This window comes from Nannobrachium achirus (genome assembly GCF_963921795.1).
Source record: "Nannobrachium achirus genome assembly, chromosome: 12".
Taxonomy (NCBI): Eukaryota; Metazoa; Chordata; class Actinopteri; order Myctophiformes; family Myctophidae; genus Nannobrachium; species Nannobrachium achirus.
In genome coordinates this window covers 29,627,804-29,646,559 of record NC_137832.1, presented here as the reverse complement: position 1 = coordinate 29,646,559, position 18,756 = coordinate 29,627,804, and the positions used below count along the sequence as shown (strand labels likewise).

The 18,756-nt window shown below is 40.3% G+C and overlaps 1 protein-coding gene across 1 annotated transcript in view; it reads right to left on the bottom strand.

Moving 5' to 3' along the window:
- The window catches only part of slc4a5a (solute carrier family 4 member 5a), a gene marked incomplete at its 3' end in the record, with an annotated part of 37,156 nt that extends 18,770 nt beyond the window's left edge, over positions 1-18,386 (bottom strand). The window contains exons 1-8 of the mRNA XM_080737946.1: positions 18,319-18,386; positions 17,903-18,063; positions 17,000-17,146; positions 6,448-6,564; positions 6,230-6,285; positions 3,609-3,766; positions 2,892-2,979; positions 330-484 (exon numbers count right to left, since the gene is read on the bottom strand). Coding sequence (XP_080594072.1) covers positions 330-484; positions 2,892-2,979; positions 3,609-3,766; positions 6,230-6,285; positions 6,448-6,564; positions 17,000-17,146; positions 17,903-18,063; positions 18,319-18,371 — 935 coding nt within the window. The 5' untranslated portion in view covers positions 18,372-18,386. The remainder of the gene's footprint in view (positions 1-329; positions 485-2,891; positions 2,980-3,608; positions 3,767-6,229; positions 6,286-6,447; positions 6,565-16,999; positions 17,147-17,902; positions 18,064-18,318) is intronic.
- Between the last annotated feature and the right edge of the window lie 370 nt (positions 18,387-18,756).

Below are 18,756 nucleotides of genomic sequence, written 5' to 3'. Positions count from 1 at the left end.
TCTTTGTGCGACGGCCTTGTATGATGAAGCAGGGCTTTGCTTTGCGAAAAAACGTACAAATTTGAAACTTGGAGATACAAGGTTTCTGCCCGACAGTGACGATATATGAATGCAGTTTAGTCTTTTATTTGTCTTTGGCTAAAGGTTAAAGATGTTATGAGTTATGAATTTTGAAGATATAAATTAAATGTTGTTACTTGTATTATACAGCACCAATCTTAGGTGTTTTTCACAGGTACAGCTAATTAAAAAAATCTAAGTGAAAATAATAAAATGTATAGAATGAAATTAACTTGAACACAACACAGACTTTCTAGTATTTTTCAAACCTTTTGTCAGCCGAGGTGACCTTCTTTGGAGGCTCGATGCGGATTTTGGGATCCCATTCTCCTGGTGGAAGCACGATCACCTCGTCCAAAAATTCATCAATTCCTGCGATCAGATCCTCGCGATCTCTGGCCTTATATGCTACATCACTGAAGAGCTGGATGGACATGGATAGATTTGTGTGTATGCAAGAAAGGGAGAGCAGCCGAGAGAGAAGTATTATTGGAGGGTGATGTGTGTGTATAGGTGAATACACAGTGCAGGCTGTACAGAGGTTATCCACAGTTACAGGTAATATACAGTACTAGAAAGTAAACCCCAAAGTGATACAACCTATAATTCTTAAGTAAGAGTTAGAGAACAGCTGGCTACTCCTTTGTGACAAGGGAAAATATTCTATACTGCATTCCCAAGTGTGGGATTTGGTATCTTTATCGATCTTTCCCCCACACACTTGATTTAATTCATTGTGCTGCATGGGGGCATTGGGGGGATGCCGATTTTATTGCCACCTTCTCCCTGCCTGCACTGTAAGTTGAAACTATCCTCCACTTGTTCTACGACAGTCGAAGGGTTATGGTTGTACTACTTAATACCAGATTATGTGTATGTATGTTCGGTGACTGAGTTATGAAAGGTATGGAAGATAAACATCCATATAGTAATGCATTTACCTTGTGCAGGTCTAGCCTTGCATTGCAATGGCAAATTCGTCTGGCTACGCGAGGCTATGCAAGGGTTGTGTGGCAACATTGAGATGTGACCATTGTGGTTATTGATTACCTACTAGTACATGCTATATTTCATGTAAAATCCATTTATTACACTTTTTCATCATAAAAACGGCAGTGCACTGCTCTAACGAATGTACATTTGTCCCTTAAAAAACCCAACACACGCAAAATCAGTGCAATGCATTTGTAAATCATAGTGAAGCAGCAGCAACATTGATCGAAAGACACCGTTAATACATTCGGTGTGAGAGATACCGAATGCCTGCCAGGTGCTCTCAAAGAGCTTGTTATGAGTTATAGATTTCTTTGTGTGATAAATATTGAAGTCTTGACTTCGCGGCTCAGAATTCTAAGCGGTTGCTCTGCCAGAGATAAGCAGCAGCAATCGTGACTGTGAAACAGGATGCAGGTCAGTGTCATACTGAATCAGCCTGAAACTAGATAATCTGCCGGTTTTGTGTTGATATGTGTCTAGAGGCCCCGTGGGGATTATTATCTCACATTCACACAAGAGGAGCTGTGTGGAATTCTCGGCTCCATGACGAGATCTAGCTGGACCCCTAATGTTCTTCCACTATAAACTTGGTCATACGCCAGATCACCAGTCATCAATATTTTTGCTATTTTTCCCCACTATTATGATGTGCATGCATGCGTAGAATAGGGTCATGTGTGTGTGTTTTTTAAAGTATTTACGTATTATTATCTGTACTGGCTACCACGCTTAGCTCATTTCTTGTAGGATCCAGTACAACTAGTAACTTTAATGACAGGTACCGGTAACTGCACTCGAAAAAATAACAGCTATATCTCTCAATAAGAAATAGAGAAAGCTGGGTTTCAGTCTTCAAATATTTACAATTTTGTTTTATACGTCTATTATACGTCCCTGACTGACTCTAACTGTTCTTCTATTATTATAATTATTTTGCATATCTGAACCACTACAGCCTGTCATGCATACAGTACATGCATGCATTATTGACAGGCAGGTCCAAGTTCAAGTTCATAGAGCCTCCCTGATTAGTTGAGGGATACTGGGAGCAGCCAGAGTTCAGAGGGCACAAATACACAGGCAAGGTACAACACAGAGGCAATGATGCTACTGCACATTTAATCTTGTGTTTTGGTAAACATACTGTAATTACTGATTGCAGTGCAACCATGTATCTTAGGGTAAGTGATTAAAAACGAAATGTTTTGTTGTTGTTGTTGTTAAAACATTAAAGCAATATATCGTCGTTGTCAGGTGGAAACCTTGTATGTCCAAGACCGTTAGTTTTGTATTCATCATTTTAAAAATGAACTACTACTTTTATTACACTACTTTTATGCGACGGCCTTGTCTGATGAAGCAGGGCTTTACTTGGTGAAAAAACGTACAAACTTGAAACTTGGAGATACCTGTACGTGGTTTCTGCCCTCTTTAATTAAAGTAAAGAAAAATTAATCTGTCTAATCAGGAAAGAGTTCCCATTTATCAGCTTCATTTTTAAAGTGTTCCGTTTCCAATTGTCTCTGCTCATTTCATTGTGCCATTACTTCCAATTTTACTTCCTATTTCCTGTATCCTGTATGAATTCTCTTTCCTGATTGGATAAAATTGGCATCCCAACCTGAACATTCATTTTCTATTACTAAAGAGCTGGAGAGACAAGAGACCCCCGTTACTGAAAAGAAAAACACTATATTGATATAAAGTGAATGTACTATCAGAATATACTGTATAGGGATATATAACTCCTATTTTAAAATATCACTTACCTTTAAGAGGAACACTTCAAGTAAAACAACAAAAATAAAGAAGAAGAAGAAGATATAGCCACTTACATCATCAACCATCAGGGTTGCGATGGCTCGTCCAATCTCATTATAGGACTTAGCTTTTCCCTGGGGGCCCAGTAGGACAAACAAGAACCTGACACATCAGGGGACAAAGCAAAGGTCAAGTACGTGTGTCTGTGAAAATGACCTAATTAGCAGGGGCGTCACAAGGGGGGGAAAAGTGGGACTGAGTTATTAGGGCCCAAGGTGTAGGGGCCTTAATTATTTTATACTTTAGCTATTGAAAAATAGTAGATATTGAAGCTCACAGCACTGTGAGCTTGTAGATCTGCTATTTCTAAAAAGTCGTGAAAATGTGTGCAAATCTTTGAATATATTTTTTAAAGCGAACATTTTAAATTCAAATTTTGCTTCTGGGGGGTCCCTGGAACTAAATATTTTGAGATGGGGGTCCCTGGCCAAATACATATCATTTTGGGGGTCCTTCACATGAAAATGTTTGAGCACCACTGACATAGAAACATAGGTTTTTCAAAAAAAAAAACACAGAAGGATTTGAAATATTCAAAGACTTGCACATATTTTCATGATTTTTCAAAAATAGCAGATCTACAAGCTCGCAGCGCGGCTGAGCGCTTGTATATCTGCTATTTTTCAATAGTTAAAGTACCCATGGCCCAGAATTTGGTGCGACACCCATGCCTGTGAAAATGACCTCATTAGACAGATAACAGTCAGGACAGTAATAATGAGGCTGTATACCTTGTGGGCACAGCGACCTCAGTCAGGCCTCCTAGCGTGGTGGCTTGAGCGAGGCGCACGAACGCTACGAAGGGCTTATCCAGGAAGTCCACTTCGCCCACCAGCACGTTTGAGGCCTCGGCATCTCTGGGTATCTTTTTCATGAACTTGTTCTTGAGCTGCAACGGGATAGCGGTGGGGACACAAAGTGATGTCATCGTGTCATGTTCAAAAGTAAATAAATTATCATGTTCTAGGCAGGTGGGTTAGCTAAAAGAGGATTGAGCATTATAGGCGACTGTCCTGGCCTAGTCTGTGAGAATATCATCAAATTCACCATCGCCATCTTATATGGGAGAGTTCTGCTGCGTAAACCAGCATACCGTTAGGTCCCAGACCATCAATACGTATCCGCTTATCCCTCTCTCTCTCTCCCCCTCCCGCCCCCTCTCCCTCCAAATAACCTGACCTGTGTCTGACAACAGGATGTGGTGTAAATTGTACCATGGTGCTCAATAGCAATGAGCGTTCAGTGTCGATATCCACAGCCTACAGTATATCAGCTGCTGCATGTGAGGTGGCAGGCACGCGGACGGGAGAGTGACACGTTTCCCAGATGCCAGTTTCATATTGATCCAGACAAAGTGTCACGTGTGTAGGAACCCCACAGATAAACACAAAATCCTTAGTGTGCAAAACGCAGGCACGCACGTATGCGCACGCACAAACACACACACACACACACACACACACACACACACACACACACACACACACACACACACACACACACACACACACACACACACACACACACACACACACACACACACACACACACACACACACACACACACACACACACACACAAGCAAGTGTTTAGTCACATACTGTACGCAACCACACATTCGCAAGCACACAAAGACAAATGCATAGTGCACAACTAATCCACATGCTTCCACTTTATATAAATTGCACATTCATAAACACAAACACAGGCACAAAAACAAGTAGAAAAGCACACACAACCAAAAAAAAACATTTTAAAGTCAACAATAGTGAAAGAATAGACTCTGCACACTGGAATATGCTCCATAAGATAAATGGTTTATTATGCTGCAATGGTGGTAATACATCTTTTGGAGCATATTACACTGTGTAGACCTTTTTCTTTCACACACAGAAACACATACAGTATAAAATATATACACATGGGCAAACATACTCATTCACACAGACAATAATCATACACAAACACTTCAAAATAATTGCTTGTCAATTGTTAAGTGGCCTGGAGAAGGCATGTAAATACATCCTTACAATCCCCAGCCTCTGAACCAATGATCGGTATTTTCTAGAGATGCTTGTTTTGGCAAAATATACCTTTCACTTAATGAAACCATTTACACAGTGTCCTCCAAATCAAATCCCCATTGACGCTAAACCCGCTTATTTTTGCGCGCTGCCTCTCACAATTATTCTGGCAATAAATATAAGCGTGACCGGTTCAACACAAACCTGATCTGTCTCGTTTTATGGCTTTGTAATCCCAGATAATAATGGGCATGTCCTTACATCGCCACAGCTCCTAATGGCACTCTATTGAACCCTCCCTCCAAATGAGAGAATTATGTAGCGACATGCCGCTTCCATCACTGTCTGTAACCTTTTCTACAAAGAGATATTGATGAGTGCTGGGGGAACAAAAATAAACCCTGCTTCTCGCTGCTTCATTGGACAACAAACAGTCCCTTAGTGAGAGGTTATCTTGCCAATAACAGTAGGCGACAATTGGAAAATAAAGGCATCAATCCCCTCTTTATCCTCCCGGGAGACATAAATACAGATAGCCAAAGACAAACTGGAAAATGAGTTCCATTGATGCAAACGCTGGGGACAATTTAGTCAACCCTCCAAAAAACAAAACATTTTTTTTTAAAAACATATTCATTTTACGTAATCAAACCCACATTAGGCTTTCGGCAATGGTTATCTTTTTCTATGAATGCATGATTTTCTAATGTTTTTGGCTATAATCAACTGTATGTGTTATTGGTGCACACCGGGAAGCGGTGCAACGTTTCAAGTTGGGAATGCATGACCCATTGTACATATTGTGAGGTACAGTGTCACTGACAAGTTGATGACGTACATGGGCGTATAAATGGAGAATGGAGATCCTCAGTCAGTCAGTCACAGACAGATACAGACCATCCATGCATTGTTCTGTATTGGAATGGACTAAAAAAAGTGACGCAAACTGTAGAATAATCCATGATTTGGCTAATCCTTGAGGCCGATAGGTTGGGGGCTGGGGCCAAATGGCCAATCAAGGAAGCCCAAGACACACAGGCACGCACGCGCGCGCGCACACACACACACACATGCTTGGTCAATCAGTGAGGCCGATGGTTTGGTTTGGCCAATCAACAAAGCCCGAGAAAGACACACAAATACACATACTGTACATGTCAGAAATGTATAGATAGATTATTATAGTAGTATCAATGTGTGAGGAGAAGTATGCTCGTTATAGCAGCAAGTACTGTAGTGTAAAGTTACTAAAAGAAATAGTGTCACTATGAAATAGTTCATATTTTGACCCCTATTTAATGAACCCGGCCATTAGTCATGTCATTCACCTGGTCAGGGCCGGGCGTATCAGCAATGTCATTCATACTTCTACTCTGGGCATGACCTGGAAGGAAACACAGCACAGAAATACTTCGATTTGCTTCACATTTACATGATCACAGCTTCAACATGATATAACCACACTGCTCCCACGACAGCTTCAACATGATATAACCACACTGCTCCCACAACAGGGGGACAGTCAGACAAACTGACAGACACTCACGCAGGCGACCGTAGCTAGCAGACTGCTGCTGTTTCATGCGGAGGTCTTCAGTGGAACGGTTGAAGTTGGCCCCCGCCCCTCCTCGGGACTGTGCAGGACTTCGAGCTGGACTTCGAGCTGATTGGGACAGAGAACAAAGCAGTGTTCAGCTGGGAACTTCAGCGCAAACTGTAGGACGTGATTACTCAGAACAGGGCAGAGTTTTCTTTTCGATTTTGCTTTACTTTTGCTTCTGACATCAGAAACCAAAAGTCCACCAGAAAATCTTACATGTGCAAGTAGTTTTCTTTTAACTGACAACAGAGAGCTTCAATGGCCATCTGCGCGGCCTGTTGTTCAGAATGGTTTAAGGCTTTAATCACACATAAGCTATTCAACTTAACATTGCACATGGGCCACACAGCAAAATGTCGCCAACCAATCATCAAGGACGATGATACACGAAAGAAGAAGAAGCCTAAAATATTGTCATGGGGTTTCGAGCCACATGGATTAGAAGTTACAAAATGATTGGACAGATTGCTGTTGCAATAAATCAGTGAATGGTAAATATAGCCTACTCAGAATTCCCATTTTCTCTGGCCAAGATGGCACACTGGCTGTTATTTTCCTCCATTTAAGCATTTAAAGAACAATTGTTTAAATGTCATTTAATCATTAGTGTTAATGATTTGTCTTTGTTGTGATTTAATGATTAGTCCTCAGTGAAAAGAGAATGAATATGTTTTTATTGGTAGTTGGCAATAAAGGGCATGTGAGATCGAGAGCTGTGGGCCTCATGTTGAGCATCATTTAGTAGATGCAGTTGTTATACATATAAAATAGACAACTAATGGTTGGAAGGTGAGAACTGTAATGTGATTCAATGAGTCAGATAATAACGTCCCTGTATGCAATGTGCTCATTGTTCTGGGTATCTTTAGGGCTTTGTACTTTACTATTTTTACATTGTTATAGTCCTGCGTCTCTAGTGCTGGCTGACTATGAGATTAACAACACGCATCTAACCTAAATAGGGCATAGCAGTGGGCATGGTTTACTGGTGCCACAACATAGAATCTCCCATTCATTTTCTCCCATACAAAAATATTTATATAAATTATTTTAAGTCTAGAATCAAGCCATCCAGGATCCTGGTGAATCCATGACCACAACACCTTTGATTCTGAAAAAAAAAAAGGAAATCAATAAAATAAAGGGTAAATGTAGTATACATCATTAAATATTCAAAACATATTTTTCACAGAATCAAAGGTGTTATGGTCATGATTCACCAAGATCCTGGATGGCTTGGCTTAAAATAATTGATATAAATATTTTTGCAAAAGTCTATGGGGAAAATGATTTTTTAGTGGCACCAGTAAACCACATCCACTGCTATGCCCTATAGAAGTGTTTCCCATCTTTCCCATATTATGTAAATGCAGAATTAGGAAGACAATGTCTCTGTGATGTTCATCATTTTATTGAATGGTCCGTATGAAATACTAGCCAAAGGGAACTTGTTGTCTAAGTGTAGGAGCCTAGGAGGGACCCGCAGCAGTGGCGTCCGATAAGAGCTTAACCTTATGAAAGAATAGGCTCTTCTTGTACAATGCAGAGGTATTTGGCATGTAAGGCCAAATATCCTGGCGCATACAGAAGTTGCTGGACTCTCCCCTGGTGGGAGCAGGTCAATGATCTAGCACAGGGTTCTTCAACGTTTTCAGGGCAAGGACCCCTTAGTTGAGAGAGAGATGAAGCAGGGACGCCACAACATTTTCATAGATTCCATATAGTTTCATCGTTGACAGCACAATCATCAGTGTATTTTGGATTCATGTCAATTTGTGTTTTCAGATGTTTAACCACTTGAACCGCCAATACTTAATAAACTTGACCTTTCACTCTGTACTTAGTGTGCGCTGCGAGACGTTGTGAGCTTGTAGATCTGCTATTTTTGTCTAAAGTTCTCGCTAAAGTAACGCTGATTGCATCTCAAGTCAAGGGGTGACGACCACTCTTTAAGTAGTGCTAGGTATGATCTCTGTCGGTTGGTTAGATATGTCGGGTAGCTTCATATATGGAGTATGGTCCAATATTCAGTGGGTAACTACGGCGACCTAGCCAACACCCATGTTGACGCTAGTGTAAGTGATATTTTTGGGAAAGTGAGAGCACTATTGTGATAGTAATCATTGCTAGAGTGTTTGTTCAGTAACAGAGGTCCCCTGTTTCTCCAGCTCTATAAACATAAAATAAATGTTCCAATTTTCTCTGCATAGTACTGTTTTATTCTTTCAATGTTATATGAATTTTTAAAAAGTATCTCAATTTAAATAATCTAGTGCTTTCTTGAGCTTATCCTTTTAGTTGACCTTGTACCAGTGATGTGTCATGAAACTGTACCTTTTTCTATGCAAACTTCTAATAAATTATTCAATTAATCAATCTATGACAAAATGTCAGCCAATCACAAGAGAGTACCCATATCAGCTTGCTTCAATTATATAGTGTTCCAGTTCCAAGTTCTGCTAACTTCCTATGTCACTTGATTAATCTGTATCCTGTCTGACTTCTCTATCCTGATTGGATAGGCTATAATTGGTATCCCGATCTGGTTTAATAAAGAGGTGGAGAGACATGGAGAACCCTATTACTTCATGAATAAACACTCTATATCAATGAGTACAAACAGTGTGTAGGGCTTGAATATATTGATTTCACTATGGTGAGTATGCTTTGACAAATGGTCGTATAGCAGGATCATTACATTTGTGCATACTTATTATAACCAATATAGTGTTTTCCCTGAGTTCCACATCAGGGCAAATATTCAAATATTAATTCCAGCCTAGCCTTGTATAATCCGTCACCATTTGTGTGGCGTTACTGAAGTGGGTATGTCACCAACATTCCGCTGCATTAGAGACCAGGGAGGTGCAGAGAATGTTAGAGAGGCAGGGGCTGAAATTTCTAAAAGGGCCTTTTGGTGGAAATATCAAAAATAGCATACCTCCGAGCTTGGAGGTCGGCTATTTTTGATGCTTGATTTCTACACAGAGAGTACAATTCTTTCAACATAAGATGCTGCATTCAAGTTCACGAGAGTTTGGACAAGGCAATTCTCTTGATTGCTGACTTCAGGTATGGCATGGAAACGGGGCATTTGCATTTCTTTCACCATAGTGAAAACTGCATGCATGGAGAGGGCACTTTTTACAGACAGATAAAGGGCAGGGGCTCTGATGTCTATGTGTGCACGTGCCTGTTAGAGACCATGACAGCCATATACCTAAACACCTACTACAACAAGTCACATCTCTCTTCCCATTTAACTGGAGCAGCGTTTCATAAACGTTTGAGCGCAAGACCCAAATCTAAGTCTCCCCGTGACACAAACGTACAAAAATACGTATATACAGTACAGAATTAATTTAAGTCTTATTTAATAGCTGATCCACATTCTCACAACATGGCTCAATGTGACACAATTTGAGGTTGTAAAAAACGCTATTTTCACTATGTCTGAAAGGGTTCTTAAAAGTTTCAGAAATTCTTTTGAATATGGTTTATTTATTTATTTTACATTTTAGAAAATCTATTTAAATAATACCAACAATTTGTAGGAAACACAAGTAAAAGGGATATTTACTCATGTAAATAATATCTCAGAATGTACCTACAATAGACTGGAGGATTCACAGAAGAAAATGCATTAAAAGCCAGTGTTTTTGTTTTAGGTGGGTTAGTGTGATCTTCTGCTGCTGTCAAACTTAACTAGAGATCATGATATCTGAGATTTTATTGCTTATGAAAAAACAGAAACAAGTATTAAATATAGCTGCAAGCAGCGATAAAGTGGCCAAGGCACTAAAAGCAGAGCAGGAAAGCAAAAAGGCATCAAGGGAAAGCAAAGAAGACATCAAAGAAAAACTAGAAGCAGTGTTCTTCCGAACAGGACTCCGGCAGGTCAGGTAGGTTTTTTTGGCCTAGTGGTGACTCTATAATAGGCCAAAGTGAAAAGGGTGCCATGCGTTCTTGGGCCTTTCACGGCAATCGTACGCTGCATGCGGGATTTGAGGCATTTTGTTCCAAAAATGTGTTTTGCTAAAGTTGACCCGCTGGTGGCGCTATAACAGGCCAATGTGAGAAGGGTGGCATCTGTTCCTTGGCCTAGTGGGAATGTGTGTGCAAAATCTCACACGCATAGCAGGCTACGTTCATGATTTGAGACATTTTGTTCAAAAAGGAGCAATCCTGCAAACCTTGGAATTCAATGTTAGCCAATTAGATAGAATATGATATCGGACAAATCCGTCATGATTACATCACTGTAGAGATACTGTGTGTACTGATTTGTGTGATTTTCTGATAAAATCTGAAGGAGTAATATCGAAGAATGTGTTTTCGGCCTTCTGGTGGCAGATGTGAAAAATGCAGGGCACAGGTTTTTCCTTGGCCTCTGGGAAGTGTGCATACAAAGTTTTACACTAATCGGGGGAGTTATAGGTAAAAGCACAAATTGACCTTTACACAACATGTATGCAAAATACTATATGCAACAGACATAAAATACTGTGATACTATTCACCCAGTTTGATACTGTACATAGTAAGCCTTGCCAAGCCATGAAGACCATATGACTCGCCCGAGTCATGAGTCTCACAGGGCAGGAGCCTATCTCCTGTTTAAGTAGCATGAGGCAGCTTGATGTACAAGTACACCCCCTGGACATGACACTAGTATGTCGCAGGGACTTACCCCCAATCGAACCCTTGATGCTGAGTGCCAAGCAGGAGGCACTGGGTCCAATTTTGTATAGTCTTTGGTATGACACAACCCGGGTTTGAACCCGGATCTCCCAGTCTCAGGGCAGACACTGAAACCACTAGGCCACTGAGCTGGTACATGATATCATTGCAATCCTTGGTCATCACAACATAGGTGTAGACATCACAGTTTGTATTATAATGCTTGGTTCAGGAGTTATGATGCAAACTACATTATTTAGTAATGGCAGATATTATTATTATTGGGAAGGCTCCATATCAGACATTGTTCAAGGATCCAAACTGTAAAGTCTACCAAATGTCATGATTTTAAGCTTATATCAACCCCAAGCGGGATTCGATCCAACGTCCTTCTGCATGAAAGGCACATGCCCTGACCACTACAATAGACAGCCACAGGATCTGTTAACCATGTTTGTTTTAAAAAAAAGGAAAAAAAAGTTCTATGTAGGCTGAGTGCCTTGATTTTATTGATTTTCTTTTTCTTCATATTTTGGAGGCTTGGAGTGAAATCAATCTGAGTAAATGTAATCTGAGTATTTCTGAAATTTTCGAGTGATCATATTTTCTTGTGCACGTGACCCCATATTGGAGGCTCGGTCTAGCCGCCTGTGCCCTATAGACATATGCACTCTGCTTAAAGATATTGCACGCACACGCATGCACGCACGCCACACAGCGAGAGAGCTGCAAGGCCCTATCCATGGGCTGTGTTTATTATTTTTCCTTTATCTTGAGTTTTGCCTTTTGTTCCTGAGTTCTATTTTTGTCAAAGTTTATTTTTGCTATTTTTGAATTTTGGGTTTCATTGTAGGCTACAAAATTGCATGGAGGAGGCTAGATAAATGAAAATCTTAAATCACCCCTCTTAAACCGTTCTTTAGAGCCTAGGCCATCAGCCAACTTCACACACTGGTTTAAAAATATTAGAATGCCCAATAAGCAACTATAGTATTTTTAGAGACACAAATTGCTTATAAGCAGACATGGCAACCCAGGTACATTCAGAGCCCAGAACGCCAACTACTGACACTTTAATGCAAGGACAACAGGAAACCAAATGATGTTTTTCAGGACAGCTTTTTCAGCCTCCGCCTCTTTCAGGATATGAACAGGATAACGGGGGCGGTGCCAGGAATAACATGAATATATAGAGATAAATACTGAATAAAAATACAAAGGTATTGGCATCAACTTGAAATTTTTTGAAAATAGCAGATCTACAAGCTCACAATGCAATGCAACGCATGAGCATTTACTGGAGTAGCCTAGAAGTAAGAGTATACAAGTGAAGTATAAAATACCTCAAAATTATACTAAGGATAGTATTTGAGTAAATGTACTCAGTTACTTTTACACCACTGGCATTGTAGACCCAGATGCTTGTGAAACATGATAAAGAAATAGTCATGCAATAATATGAATTTCAGTTTATTTACACAAAGATTTGCAATTGCAGATTATTATAGCAGCATTATTTTTCTGTAAGTGGCTAGCAGAGTCAGACTTAAATTAAACTAAACTTAAATTGTTTTTATTGAAAAAAGTTGAAGTTTTCATTTGTCAACGGATCTGAGCTTCGTGTATCTATTCGGCATCTAGAGTGAATATTTTAACGCAAATAGGCCTATTTACTTTTGGGATCCCTGGAACAAAATATTTTGAGATGGGGTCTGCAGCCAAATACCTTTTTTTTCTTCCATAACTCACTTCAGTGCAGGTCCAACTAACTACCTTGTCTGTCCCTGTGGCCTCCTTTAAATAGAAGTGGACTGTACCACAGGACACAGCCCCAATTAGCAACAATACTTAAATAACCCATTGCCTAAAATTAACCTATACACTAAAGATGCATTATTATTACATTGTTTTTATTGTTTTTTCAATTTTACAGCTAAACACATACATGTCACAAAAAAGATGCGTTACTATTAAACAAATATAATTTGGGTGGAAACTCATTAACAATTTAAATAAACAAATTACTCTGAAACCCTTGAAACCCCTTCTCCTTCACAGCACTTGGCATGTTCCTATTACTTGAGAAACAGCCCACAGCAGTCCAGGAGAAACAGCCCACAGCAGTCCAGGAGAGACCCAGGAGAAGTGGCCACACCCATTATAACCACCACCCCAATCATTCAATAAACTGGCAGGCATAAACATTAAAATGCATTGGCTTGTAGTTGGTCCACTAGCAATTTATACTTTCCCTCTACAAAGCATATGCTACACCTGTTGTTGCAGAAGAAGGTGTTGGTTGGAGGAATTACATTGATGACAACATTAAATAAAACTCAAGAGACCAAACTGTATTGCGAGAGATTATATTGAAAAAGGAAAAGGAAAATAAAGCATGAATGCATACAGTTGATATTCACAATTGATTCCCAAATATCAGTCCGGTCAAAGTTATTGGTAGTCAAGTCAGTCAGAGTGTTCAATGTTCATAGGGCAAAGTGTAGATTGGGATTGAGAGAACTGGGGGGGAATGTTTGTGTATGAGTTGCTGCCGCTGAGTTTCCTACCCATGACCATAGGTGAAACAGGACTGGGATCATACAGGGATTGTACAGGGCTGGCTTGCCATCATTCAGTTCAGTTCCTAGCCAAAAAACCTGGACTGGATGCAGAGAAAAAGGCAAAATGAATATAAAATAAAATGAATACAAAATAATAAAATCAGTTAATCTGCCGATCTACCATCTTAAAAAAAATATTCTGCTAATCTGCTGATCTACAAGCCGTCTTTAAACTCAAAATACATCAATTCAATAATCAACTTAGCAGCTTACATACAAGCATTACATTCAAAAATAAATATTTTTTACATTTAAATCCCAAAAAACATTATATTACAGAGCACATGGTCACTCACCAAGTCACAATGTTCCTCATTCACACAGCCAGTGTAGCGAGTGGATCAGGTAGGTATGGTATCTAAAAGTCAAATTATTGCATGGGTAAGTATAAATAATGAATTAATTAAACTGTCAGAACTTGGAATAGTTGTTGAAATAAATAAAGAGTACATACCTGCTGCCTGTAACACCTCCAGTGTTGTGGACCACACTGAGCAAGTTACTCCAGAAAGACTGACTTTATACTGGGTGTGGTTTGATTGCAAATTGCTGGGCAGGTGTTTGGGTCTATTCTGCATTAGAGGTGGGATTTATGGCTCTTTGAAGTGAGACAGTACCATCGATCTGGCTCACTAAAAAGAGCCGTTCAAAAGACTGGCTCATTGGCTCCTTGTATATTTATATATTTTTAAGAAGAATTTGTTTAAACATGAATCCACAAGGTGGCACCACATTCCTCTGCTGACAGTTGAGATCACAATTTAGTATTTACCCTTTTCATAAAATGTGTGTGTAAATTAAGCTACCTTGACTTTTGTTATTCATAAAACACCTAAAAAAAACAAGCAGGCAACAATGAACTCGCTCCTCCACTTGTTCTCTCTCTCTCACTCACTCACTGTACTCAGTCAGTACTCAGTGGAGTAGCAAGGAGATGTTGAATTGGGGGGAGGGGGTCTCCCCCCCAAATGAACGGCTCTCTACTGCGCGAACCGGATCCCATCGTTCACTTCAAAGAGCCGTTCAAAAGATTCGATTTGTTCGCGAACGTCCCAGCTCTATTCTGCATCTAGCCTAAGGCCCAGATCATGGGAAACCCCTACTCACGTCAGGATGGGGGGTCCCCAGTTCAAATATGATTCTTTTTGGTTTCAACGATATTTGGACTAACCTTCTACTGTAGTTCATCATGAAAATTTTACTTTGCATGTATGTTTTAGAGGCAGAAGAATAATTTGCATAAAACTTGCAATGTTGATTGAATTATAAAAAAATCGAACCTCTGTTCGAAGTGGAGCTGTGTGTGTGTGTGTGTGTGTGTGTGTGTGTGTGTGTGTGTGTGTGTGTGTGTGTGTGTGTGTGTGTGTGTAGCACCTCTCTGGTCACCCAGGATCATGTGTACCGATTTTTGTGACATTTGAAGAAAATATGTAGGAAAAGGTGCAAAAAGTGTGTTTTGGAGAAAATTCAAGATGGCGGAAAATCTATCCTGGCGCAAATGGGCGTGGCCTATATGGGGAGATGCGTCTTGACCCAAGGAATCCAGGGAAAAAAGAATATTAATTTTCCGATCTACGGTTCAAGAGTTACGGGGCAAAACGCAAAGTGGGCCGTTATAGCGCCACCATGAGGCCGAGTGATGTAATTTTTTTTGGATTCATTCTTAAAATCATTATGAATCTCCTCTCCGAGGTTTGAAACTGTAGCTCCTATGGTTTACGAGAGAAAAATACTTGAATGTGAGTTTTTGCAATTCCCATTATAAGTCAATGGGGAAAATTAATTCACTAATAAATTAATATCAATTAAACTATAGAACCTTTCTCTTAGCAAGTTACTAGCAGACGATTCCCGAGTAAGCCGGTCGATTTGACATATGGCGCGAGTGTGTGGTGCAAAAACTGTGGGAGGAGTAGCGTGCCAAACTTTGAGGCTACATACAGACAGACAGACAGACAGACAGACAGACAGACAGACAGACAGACAGACACGGACGGACACACACACGGCCACGTATAGGGAGCTTGTGTTCCACACAGCTCCAAAAAGCATGTTTCAATTTTTAAAAAATCCGATCTGACAGATCTTTAGATATTGGTCCAAAGTTCATGTAAAAAAAGTTCTGTGCACGTGACGCGAAAGTTCCGGAATAAAAGCGGGTTTAAGTGTTTTACGAACTGCTCAAAATGGCGGAAAATCTAAGGGCGGAGCTTACTTAACAAAGACACAGATGACTTCCGCTTGAGTCAAGGCACGCGTGTAAGCAAGTTGCATGTCTTCAAACGAAACGAGGCATGACTTATGCCCCTTTAAAGTTTGAGTTTTCAAACGCTTCGTATAGCGCCCCCCTTTGGCCAATTGGAGTAAGATTGCTTTCAGTGATATTTGGACTAACCCTCTACATATTTGCCAAATGCCATGAACGTGTCACTTTGCATGTATGATTTTGAGGCAGAAGAATAATTTGCATAAAACTGCATTATACAGTGAATTATTAAAAAATAATGTTTCGCTTTAAAAGAAATCCGGCCGCTGTGCGATGACCACGTTGGTCCAAAGCGTAGTTGGTCAGAGCGTAAAAGTTGTTCGACATGAGGAGACGCATAAGTGTATACAGGTTTCATTGCTGTACCTGAAACAGGGCATGAGCTACACCAGTTCAAAGTTGGCATTTTTCAAATGCTTCCTACAGCGCCACCCTTTGGCCGATTGTTGCGAGCTTCGCGTTTTAGCCGTTTGGCATAGTCCTCTGCCATGCTGCCGAGTTTCGTAAAAAGCGACTGCACGGTCTAGCCGCTAGAGAAAAAGTGGCGGAAGAATAATAATAATGATGAAGTCCAATATCAATGAGTGGCCATTTGCCACTTCGTGGCCTTGGCCACTAATAATAGTAAAAATAATAATAATAACAAAAACCTATGGGACATAATGGGGGATGTGAACTGGGAGTACTTAAAATGAGTTGATATGAGAATGAGAATGATATATGGTGTTCCATGTTGGAGTGCCGGTTGGGCAGATCTTCATGCCCATACATGTTGTTCCGTGTCCAGGCCAGTCTGTGATGTCAGTACTACATGACGCCAGAGTATGACGTAAGAGAACTGAAGACAGACGGCGGACAGACATTCGCTAAATTAATAGTTAGATTACTGTAGATGTGATGTCAATGTTAATTGTAGAAAATGTGGAACTCACTGGGAGTGGCAGAGGCAGATTTCCCCCCCATGTTGAGCATGGACTTCTTGGTCCCGTGTCTGTGTTTCCGCAGCAGAACAAAGCTGATCTGCTCTCTCAGGTCTGGAGATATCAAGCCCTCCTCAATCTGCCGCTCGATGATCTCATCTGGAAAATACATCGATTTTTATTGACAAAAGTTCATATACATGACCATATGTATTTCTACAATATATGTCAAAAGGACAAACACAAAAAACCATGAGAGCTTATTACCAGTGTGGCCCTTTAAATGTTTCTGTAGGCTAAACTGAGAGTTTTTTCTTTTTTTTTTGTTTTGTACTAGACAAGTACAATAGCAAAGAATAACATGGGTAGTACTGTAATTATATGTTCCATCAAAAGTAGTCTTTCTTGTAACAAAGGCTTTATGTTTCCTTTTTGAAATTCAGGACTGGATCATCATTGCTCCCTGAAGTCTGAATAAAAACCTTATCTGGTGATGAAAAGGCACCCAGGAACTGTCAGCAACTTGAAACCAATTTCAACTCAAAATACATTTTCTTAAAACGTTGGAAAAGTAGTGGTTCATGAATTTTCGAACCGTAGCTCTACAAATCAAGAAAACACAATGGCGTCCGTGAGTTGCACTGCCTGCAAAGTAGTACTCAAAGTGTAGTACACCCATCACAGACAGTCAGAAAGTTTTACATGTACAGGAAGACGCTCAAGAAAGGACCATGGGTTGGAACTGGGTTAATGACTGGTCATTCTCTCCAAATCTTTCCTAATATCTAAAGTACTGCTCTAATTCGGTGAACTGAACACTTAAAATGGCCTTAAAATAAATAAAATAGCCCTAAAGACAGTATGAGCATATCATCCTTCTTTAATAAGATCCTATTTAAATGAATGGTGTCTCACCAACTATCTGAGGTAGTGAGTATCCGTCCAGGTCCAGTAGCACTGTGCCTGTCTGGAGACATGTCCTGAGCTCAAACAGACTGTGCAGGGATAGAGTGGACACATGGGGCTTGCTCCATCTTTCTCCTCCCGTCTCTACTTTCTCCTCAAACTTCACCCACCTGAAGCAAACAATTCATCACCATGTTAGTTCCCGAGCGATTTGAAATCCACAAGAAACACCTGGGAGGTTTTTCTTTGCACAGGAGAATACAATTTGTCAAAAATGTCTCTAACCAAGCAGGCTTTTTTGAAAAAAGTTCAAAGGTGCATGGTGTGTGTGTGTGCGTGCGTGCGTGCATGCGTGCGTGCGTGCGTATGTGTTTGTGTGTGTATGTGTGTGTATGTGTGTGCGTGCATGTGAATCTTCCAGTCACCTGGCAGACTCCTTCCACTCCAGCTCATCTCCATCGCGCTGCAGAGTGTCCATCTCTGTGAACAGCGTTGGGTTGGGCATGTCATCGTCCTCACCCAGGATGTACCGAAGCCGCTCCGCAGCTGGAGACACTACAACACAATCACACAACCATATGTTCAACTTTGACAAGAGATCCACACAGTGCCCTCAGACAAACCACACAGTGAAAGCATTGCTCATAGAAAATGTATGTGATCTGCACATTTCTATACAGGACTGTCGCACAAAAGACATACAAGTGAGCTTGTAGATCAGATATTTTCACTATTTTCTTTCTTTCTTCTCTCTTTACAATATTAAAAAGTATCAGTTTTGAAGGTTTACACCGACAGCTACAAAATACGTATTAATTGCTTTGTTAGCATGCAAGGAAGGTCATTACAACTTAATAACAGAA